Raw genomic sequence first — 10531 nt, forward strand, 5'->3', positions numbered from 1 at the left:
ACACATAGTTTATAGTTTTTATGTATAAATGCGATAATTTTCTATGTGTAAGACGGTCGCGTGACGCGTACAGATCGTCAGAAACGTGTAACAAAAATCCTTATAATATACAACTTTGTTAAATACAGCTTCGTCGATGCGACTTAAGTATTTTATCTAAAACTATTTTTCTATGCCCAATGATGATTGTCGTACAACCAGTATTGTTTACATAAGCGTATTTCCATAAGTAAATAATACCTACATAATATTGGAATGAATTCACAACAATTTATTAAAACAATATATTTTTATATATATAACTACTAACTAGGAATAATATCATCTTATTCATTAATTTGTATATTATTTATTCAATCACTTCGAAAGTACTTTGTCATACGCAATTGAAAACCTAGAGGAATATTTATTATTTACATATATATATAAAATAAATAGAGCCTTTAATTTTAATGGCTGGCTGACGGTTAAATTTAAACAAATTTTAATATTTAGCTAAGAACTATTTAGGCACTCGTTACTGTGTAGTAAATTATACCTATGTATCGATTAATATTCGAATTAGATGGTTAAAACATATGCATAGAATATGATTTATAGTTAATCTTCCATATTGTGGAAGTCTAATCGTGTCGTAATAAAACACCTACCTAATTAAAAAAAAAAAGCAAAACTAGATAATATTATGGTCGTTACTCGTCTTTATGGATGGAAAAATGTCGAGTCTGAAATAATTTATATGATAATTTACATTTGAAGGTTATAATTATTATTATTACTAACCAAATAATGATTTGATTTGTTCAAATATTAATACAGCTTGAGGAATAACTATTATTCGAATAAATAGTGATGTACAATTGTTATTCCAAAAATTATGGAGTTTATCCTCTGTCTGACCTTTAGGCGTTTTTAGACGGATATCAGGTTATTATAATAATTCCGATTAATCATTGTCTAGTGTTTTTTTTGTTAATATATATTATCAATTATGTACAGACGAACAGTGTACAAATGATGAATACTTAACTTTAGTACTATACTAAGAATCATAAAGTATACCCAACTAATTCAACAGTTTTTTTTTTATTTTGATATTTTGTATAGATAAAACCTACCTACGGACATAAAAATATAGTTTGTAGTATTGCAGTATCGGTAGGTAACCTAAACGCAGTTTATTCATTTTTATAATATGTTTGTAATTGTATAGAACATACAAGGTACCTACTTATAACATTATAAGGTCTGCATTGCTATTGTCATCGGCTCGTCCATCTATTCCGAGAATTTGACCGGCCAAATATCGACAAAACGCACACATGCCATTTACACATTTCATTGTATCATCATTTATAATATAGAAGAATGTTATTGTATATGCTCCAACTATATACAAAAGATTTGACATTTCACTTACATGATCCTACATCACTATTTGTTATAATACCATGAATAGCTGGATAAGCACATACCTATTATTCTTGTAAGCATTTAGTTAAAATGTTGATATTGGAAATTTAAACGAAAAATATCGATTTTTATTTTTGCTAAGAGGACGTCACACCCGCATGTGTTGTCTCCGTCTTACAAATGTATATAACATAGCAAAAACTGTTTTGCGCGAGACAACTTTTATCTTTCTGTGTTTGTAGTAGTGGCTACAAAATGTCTGAACATATAGGGTAGAAAATTATCTATGCTACAGTGTGCCTATATTTTAAATAACATAAATACAATAATAAAAGTTATTTGTTTCTAAACATTTGGTTTTTTTCATTTGCTTATAAAAGATGTCCCGCGCAAAACAGTTTTTGCTATGTTGTACATTTGTAAGACAGAGACGACACATGCGAGTGGGACATCCTCTTAACGATTACAATATAAAATTTAAAAATATTATATTTATATTATACAGTGTAGTAGTGTACGTAATAAAAACCTTTCGAAACTCCGAATTCATTTATATTTATACGTTTACTATAGGAAGTTAATTAACATTAGTGCATCACATTCGTATGTATACAGGTTGGATTAGGTTAGCTTATATACCTATACTATGCTCAAGTCCGGGTCCGGGTTTTCTCTCCCCACGAACTTAACTATAACTATGTACATCAGTATTATGTGGTATAGGTTACCTATATGGGTATATAATATTATAATGTATTATTATTCTATTAAAGGTGATCAAAATGTTCCATCGATTTAAAAAATCAGTAGTTTTTCATTATTTTGAGCTTATATATTATACTTTAATACGTATGGTTGGATTCCTTATACAATTGGCAATTTTTTTTGGGGGCTAAAATAACGAATATTCATAATTCTTATCTACAACATATTATGCGTAATTATTACTTATATAATTTCGTAATATATTTAATATTTAAGTTTTTTGAATAAGTTTATAAGTTAATTAATCTATTATGGAAGTTTGAAATAGCTAAAACTTTTTTCCCTATTTTAACTAAAAAAAGGTAGGCAAGTGGGTGTCGCTCTGCTGTACAGTAGGTTACAAGTGGGTCACTGTAATGAATGGTGTTAAATTTGTATTCAATGATATACCTTTGTATAAGAAAAACGATCCTGAGCGAAGACGGTCAGTGTCAGACAGTCTATGATATTACTAAGTATATTTGATGATCAATTTAATTGCTTATAAAAAAAAATTAGGACTGTGTATTTTTAATATTTTTCATCTGTCATTGTTACAATGTATTAGGAGCCCTTCTATTAAATTTTCAAGTTTTTTGACACAGAATAACAGGTTGTTGATATTTATAGAAAAAAAAACTAAAAAAATTGGAAACTGAATATGTCCGGAAACAGATCAATACAATTCAAAATATTTTAAATATTTTATCGTGTATAGAAAATGCTAATATTCAGCGATAATTTCATGTATTTATGGTCATATTTTTTAGAGTCATACCAAATACCAAAATTGGTTTTGTCAAAAACCGATTGCTTGAAAATGCTCGTTTTTTCCCCCTGCGCGAAAACTACTGGGAATTTTTCACTTTTGACCCCCCAAGTACCAACTAGATTCACTTTCCTATCAGGAAAGATGCCGTCGAAGAAAATCTAAACGTTTTTACTGTCCTAAAAGGCGATGACAGACACAAATTAAAATTAAAAAAATTAATAAAACGCACACATCGCATTGTAAAATCAATACATTCATTGCTCTGCTCAGAATCTGAAATACTATATGAGTATAGGTGTATGTATAATGATAATATTATAGTCTACAATCATTAATATAGGCAGTGTATAACTGATTGTTGTAAGTGTTTTAAAGTCACCAAGCTAAGCTCAATTATTTAGCAGACCATTTTGAGCTATAAAATGATATCACAACTTTTAGAGTCATTATTTTTTTATACTCGGCGTTTTTTTTACACGGAGTTTGGCGGAGTGTTTTGGTTGGGATATGATTATTACACGCTCACACACACACACACACGTGCGGGTAAGCGCGTAGGTAATGATAAAAATTAAAAGTATTGCGTGTTGCATGTGAGCGGCGGGAAACGACAGCTCACGAAAACGTCGGGCATGCGCACAAAACCGATCTGATGAATGGATGGACAGACGGACGGCCGGAAAAGACGCGAGAGCAGAATTACGAGGTTTTTACGTGTGGGTACGTATTATTATTATTATTATTATTATATATCTGTACAGTGTCGGTGTATCGCTCGCAGGATATATTTTTTCGGGGACGGGTGCAGCCGATACGTATATAGCTGCAGAACCCTCTTTAAAATAACATCGAAAGAAAGCTATTATATGTATACCCATGTGGAAAATGACTAAAGGTACCTATATATGATATTATATTATACACGAGGGGTATTGGCCAACTCGCAGCCGGATCTCCAATACACAATAACGTCCTACCTACCTAACGTCGAAAAAAGGGATCTCGTAAGATCGTCGACGTGGTTTCTTACAATAATATAACATAATGGTGCCTACACCGCACAACACCGCACAACTTATAATTTATTATTTTATTAGTAAAATAATAATGTAGTAATGTGAAAATAGGATGCGCGCGCAATATAATAAACGTATTTACTTATATTTACTTATATATGATTTACTATTTATATATATTGCGTACAAACTATACTAGGTTACTAACCTAACCTTTTTATATGTATATTATATATATATATGGTTAACCTTAATTTTTTTTTCTCTCGGCGATTTTAAATTACTGGGAATTTTAAGATATTGACCTTCCCATTGCACCAACTAGATTCACTTTCCCATTGAACAAGATTTAAAATTGAAACATTTTTCGACTACTTATCGCACACCGCGGTAATGGTTGCGAAAGATCCAAAGATACCACGGCACGACGTAGGTATATGGGTACCCGTAGCCCGCCGCCAGCCCCGTCGCCACCAATGGTCCATTTCGGACCCGACCGGTGATATAATACACGTTTGACGTTGGCAACACTGCAGTTATATTATACATTCTGCGGATTTTAAGTATTTGTTGTTATAGCGGCAATAGAAATGCATCATGTGTGAACATTTCAACTTTCGCAGTTCATGAGATACAGCCTGGTGACAGACGGACGGACGGGCGAACAGCGGCGCCGTGTCCAAACTGAATGCGTCCGATGCGTCGAAAACCAAACGGCTTGTATTTTGCCGCATCGGACGCAATTGGAACAGCACGGTCAGAATAGAAATCGCACCCACTCGCCGGATTCAGTTTGGACACGGCGTTAGTAATATGATCCCGTTTTACCATACAGAACCCTAAAAACACACTCATCGTTGTAAGATCAATACATTCATCGCTCCGCTCAAAGTCCAAAATGTTTTGTGTTACAAATTTCATAAAATTTTGTATATTTACACAATTAGATATTTCAAAGATTAGGTACATTATTTTCTATAACTTTTTTGCTGCGAGGCAAAACCTAGTGAGGCGAGCAGGAAACTTATTTGTAATTATTAGGTTGAAAAAATATACATATAAATATATTATAATATATACCGACTTTTTGCCAGCTTAGGCTGACTGACTGATTGTTTTCGCTCAGAATCGTTTTTCTTATACAATGAAATTATATCATTGAATTCAAATTTAACACCATCCATTAGAGTGACCCACTTGTAACCTACTGTACAGCAGAGCGACATCCACTTACCCACCTTTTTTTTTAAATTTAAAACACTGTGCGTTGAGGTCACCAAAACGAACGGGCCGGGGGCGTAGGTACATCGATGAGACGCGTGCCATCAAATGCCAAAGTACATCACCAACACCTACGACTATTAAAACGTTAGCTTTATTAACGTCCGATTATTAAATGCTTAAGGATATAATGAATTTTACACAATATACACTTTTTAAAATCAATAATATTGTCTGCGATGCTCTGCATTTTAGGACGCACTTACACACATATTTTATGGCATGGACGACCAACCCTCGTCAGAGGATACAAACGTGAGAGGCCCTACATTTCCACATAGGGGATAGAATATCTTATACAATACATATATATATATAATATACTATGTGCATTGTGTACACGTGTTTCTTTTCTATAGCTATAAGTATATATTTATATATCTTATTGGCGTCCCTTAATCGTGTATGTGAAAATATCGTCTGAACAAAATGTATTTGTGCGTCGACGCCCACTGCGGCCGGCGGCGTTCAATAATATCCGTCAAAAACCTCATGTGGTGCGAGACACCACCGGTCTCTATAAAAACGTATAGATTGAAGCAGCTAAAAACCGACTTGTTTCGGTAAATCGTATATAACATATTATTATTGTGTACATACAAAAGAGACCCTATTTTTAAAATATATATGCGCTTTGAGTACGATATTATATATATAATAAATACTTCATACTTACATATTATATACATAATAAATAAAAACATTTACATATGAGAAACCCTGCAGTGTCTACACCAGCGGTTCCCAAACTTTTTAAGTTCACGCCACCCTAAAAATTAAAAAAAATAATTGCGCCTCCTATAAAAAATTAAATTACAAAATTTATAGTATTTAAATATACAAACACTTTTATTTTTATGAAAATATAAGTTAACAGTAAATATTATTAAACTTCAATTAAAAGTATTACAAAATACAATGCGTATTAATATTTAAACTTAATGTGAACAATGTGCTTGTTTTCTGTTTAATAATTCTTCAAAATTAGGTAGCAATGTTGTGACAGCCACACGCATTTCTTTTTCAATATTAAGTTTTGATCGATATTTTGATTTCAATACAGCAACTGCAGAAAAGCCTGCTTCGCATAAATACGATGTCGCAAATGGTAGTAGTACACGCAAAGCTTTGTTGGATATTTCAGAATATTCATCTTTAATGCTGCTCCAAAATTCTAAAAGTGAAAATGAAGAAAATTTCATTCGTAACGAAGAATCAGATGAAATATCGATAAATTGTTCTTCTTCAGTAGTTGTGAAATTTGGTAAAGGGTTTTCACTAAATGGATCTTTAATCCAATTGTATTGTACGATGTCTTCTGGAAAATATTTCTCGAAATGATTTTTAAGAGTCATCAGATGATCAGAAATTATGTTTAGTGAGCTCATTGGTAATTCAAGATCATTATCTTCAAGAAAACTTTTTAAAAATGAAAAACACGTGGTTTTACCGTTTTCTTCGGTTAGTTTCCTTTACCATAACTCGATTTTTTTAATAAAAGCAACCACTTTATCATATAATTGCAGAATATTAGTTTCTTTACCTTGTAAAGATGTGTTGAGTATATTAAGTTTTTCAAAAATATCACATAAATACGCTAATTTAATTACAAAATCACTATCAATAAACTTGTTAAAATCATTATGACCTTCTTCACTCAAATAAGTGTAAAGTTCTTGTCTAAGTTCGAACACTCGTATTAGTACGTTTCCTTTTGATAGCCATCTAGAATTACAATAAAACAGTAACGCAGTATGCTCTGCTCCCATTTCTTCACATATTTTTTTAAAGAACCTTGCTTTAACAGGCCTTGTTTTTATGTAGTAAAACCAAAGTCTAAATAACTATCATCGTATTTTCTGAACTTACGTTTATTTTCTTCTTTATTGTTGTCTTCATTTAAACGCTTGGTTGTACTCTTAATATTAAGAAATTTTTCCATTTTTCCAGAAAAGATATAAAACACGAGTTGATAATGCGCAATTCGAAAATGACGAATACACCTTACGTACGGTTCATTCACGACGACTACTGCTGCTATTGCCGTACAAATATATTAATATTGGTCATTACTTATTACAATTCTACACTATTAGGTAGGGTAGACGCAATAATATTCGGTTATCGATAATGCGATAATGCTGTAACGACATTTACGGAAATCACCGAATCAAGTATATTATTGTACGAATATAACGCGACTTTATATTAGTAATACCATTGATTTTATAATACATAGATAAGCAATTCTATAGAGTAATTTGGTTTATTATTATTTTTTTTTCATCAGTATGAAATATTTGTTTGGAATAGTTATGACATTTCAACAAAATTATTGTTGATTCAAAAATATCAATATTTACCACGCGGCTCGCGCCTCCCCTGCCAAAAGCTTGCGCCTCCCAAGGGAGGCGCGCCTCACAGTTTGGGAACCGCTGGTCTACACTATAAAACCGAGATCCACCGATAAGGCACCGTATTTTTTTTTTTTTTTTGTTCATTCAGTCATTATGTCAATACATATTATGTACATGGTGAGTCTTTTAACGTAAGATACCTACTCATTTAAGAAAAAAAAAATTTGAAAATATTTCTATAAGATAATATTTTTAAGTCGTTATATATTTACAATTTTTATCGTTCTCGTTCTTAAGTATATATTCTTTCGAATGACATCAAACGCATTTTTATTTCATATTCTGAAGTACAATATTATTCAGATTATTTCGATCTATATGAAAATGTTGGACGAGTTATGTATTAATTATAAATTATGCACAGCATTTAATGTAATTGTACATATTTTAAAACCTAACCAACTAAGTGCCCGTATTACAATCGTTAAACTATTGTAATGTGGGCTTTAAGTATTTAAAGTTTAAATTAGCGGAGTATTGCTGTACTACTCCATTACATGCCTCTTCTAAACTTTAATTACTTATATCAGTTATATCTTACAAACTACTCGATTTTCATACATCAAAGAACTCCGAAAAAAAATAAAAATGATAACGAAATTAATTATTATAAATACTCAGTCCTGCAGCATCGTTATCAAAACAACGGTTACTAACCAGTTTGGCTAAGCTAAGGCGCACATCAATGCAGTGATATAAAAAAACGACCACGACTTACTGCATGCCCACTGCAATAACCTGGCCGCAATGGTACTGCAATGACACTGCTCCTTTGGCGAGCGTCTAACTGCCTAAGATAAAGCTATGATACTATTTAGACGGCCACAAAACGGAATAGCTTAATGTGAATCTCTTAGTACACTAATACGCTTGAGTATGCCTTGAAATTTAAACCGTACCTGTATATCACATTACCATGATAACGAGTACGAATGAATTAAAATAGTAGCCGTTTGTGGTTTGAAATGTGGGGGGGGGACTTAAAATATGATAGCCCTAATATAACAAATTAAATAATTAAATAATAATACATATTATAACTTTTAAACTTTAAATTGTATTCGTCAAAGTATATCACAGACCACAGTAAATATGAAATCCATAATATGTATCGTATTATTTTAGTATACAGCTATTATACTATCTAATATAAAAATATCGATATGGGAATAATATAACATTAAGCGGATGTCAGCGCAATGTTAATTATCTTTCTCTAGCTCTGGCTCACGCGGAACATAGACAAAACGCATCCAAGTAAAATATATTAGATTCGGAGCGAAGCGATGTGGAAACAACGATGTGTATATTTTTTTAAATTTTAAAAATTTTTTTTTATTTTCTTTTGTGTCTATCATCACATTTTAAGACAGTAAAAGTGCTTGGATTTTCTTTCCAATTTTCTAGTAACTTTAAATAATAATTCGTGTACTTTGCCTTTTTACAATTTTTTTTAATAATAGGTAGGTACAATATTCTTACATTTCATAGGTATATAAGAATAATACGTAATCTATAATTTAGGTTAGTTCTTGAGTGTCTTCAATAGGATAAATTGCATTTCAATGCACTCCAAAAATAATGATCAAATATTATGTTTAATACCTATCTCACTTATAGTTATTATATATATTATTTTTCTCTATAAAATAGTTTATAACATAATATCATATATATGGGATAATATGAATAAGTAAAAACCGATGGTTATCATAATTGTTGATCACAATATATTAGTTGGTACTCATATCAATAAACATATTATATTATAATTTATAATAAGTATATTCGTAAATTAATTTATTTTTGTTTTTAAAAAACGAGATGGTTTAGTACCAATACTACATTTTCTAGGTAGGTAAGGTAGAAAGTACCCAGACAGCAATTTTTTGCTTAATAATGTTATTATAACATTGTAATAACGAATAATATTAGTATAACGTTATTATAATATTAACATCAAGGTTCTACGTAAATATGTTATATATGAATTACTTTAATCACAATAATATCAACAAATATACTTAGTAATATCATAGGCTGACTGACCGTTTTCGTTCAGAATCATTTTTCTTATACAATGATATTATATCATTGAATTCAAATTTAACACCAGCTATTACAGTGACCCACTTATAACCTCCTGTACAGCAGAGCGACATCCACTTACCCACTTTTTTTTTTAATTATTATTTTACCAATACATTGATAATTTTTTTGAATTTTATTTGTGTGTAATTATCATTATTATCTATTATTCAAGTTGGTTATATTTTAATATTTTTGGAAATCACATTTTTCGAACCACTTTTAGCCTTGTAGACCATGTTTGATACTTGTAACAATGCATTCGGCGGGCTGCAGCCTGCAGGTAAGACACTCGGACCCTCGGTATTATAGCCATTGTAAGTTATGTTGAAGATCATGTTCCCGGAATGCTATGAAACCGAAAAAAAAATATACTGAGATGAGGGTATATAACTATAAATATAATATAATGCATTAAAAAAACGGCCGCAGCACTGCTGACAACATATAATTCCGAAGACCGGTTTTAACACCTACCGCTGCAGCTGGGCCGAATACCAAATAATATTACCACTATAATATATAATATAATAAAAACAATTTATAATCCACCCTTGTGAAACCGAACCGTCTTCGGCCGTCAGTTTGTTGCCACTAAAGTATTTACGACCCATCTAACATTCCTAAGATATCTCATACAATTCAAAGAAACTAACATATTATTACACGAAAAAAAAACCTCTTATTATACGAAATAACGTGTTCAGTTTGAACCCTGGAAAAAAGTCCAAAAAAAAGAACACAGAAAAAAGAACCACTTTTAAAAATGTAAAATAATATTAATGTATATTAATTGATTA

General features: G+C 31.1%; 1 protein-coding gene across 1 annotated transcript; it reads right to left on the bottom strand.

Moving 5' to 3' along the window:
- Positions 1–6164: 6164 nt before the first annotated feature.
- On the bottom strand, positions 6165–7168 carry LOC132940333 (zinc finger BED domain-containing protein 5-like). Its single transcript, XM_061007864.1, has 3 exons — positions 7096–7168; positions 6823–6997; positions 6165–6696 (listed from the first exon to the last, which is right to left on the bottom strand). The coding sequence occupies exons 1-3, from the start codon at positions 7166–7168 to the stop codon at positions 6165–6167; spliced, it is 780 nt and encodes a 259-aa protein (XP_060863847.1).
- Between the last annotated feature and the right edge of the window lie 3363 nt (positions 7169–10531).

The sequence above is a fragment of the Metopolophium dirhodum genome, chromosome 1, assembly GCF_019925205.1.
Source record: "Metopolophium dirhodum isolate CAU chromosome 1, ASM1992520v1, whole genome shotgun sequence".
NCBI classification, from domain to species: Eukaryota; Metazoa; Arthropoda; class Insecta; order Hemiptera; family Aphididae; genus Metopolophium; species Metopolophium dirhodum.

Bases quoted from the DNA above. Each gene is read 5' to 3' on its own strand.
- LOC132940333 (XM_061007864.1), bottom strand. From the start codon at position 7,168: ATGGAAAAATTTCTTAATATTAAGAGTACAACCAAGCGTTTAAATGAA. The intron at 6,998-7,095 runs GTAAGTTCAGAA...AAATATGTGAAG, and splicing joins CAATAAAGAAGAAAATAAAC to AAATGGGAGCAGAGCATACT. The intron at 6,697-6,822 runs GTATTTATGTGA...GTTATGGTAAAG, and splicing joins GATTTTGTAATTAAATTAGC to GAAACTAACCGAAGAAAACG.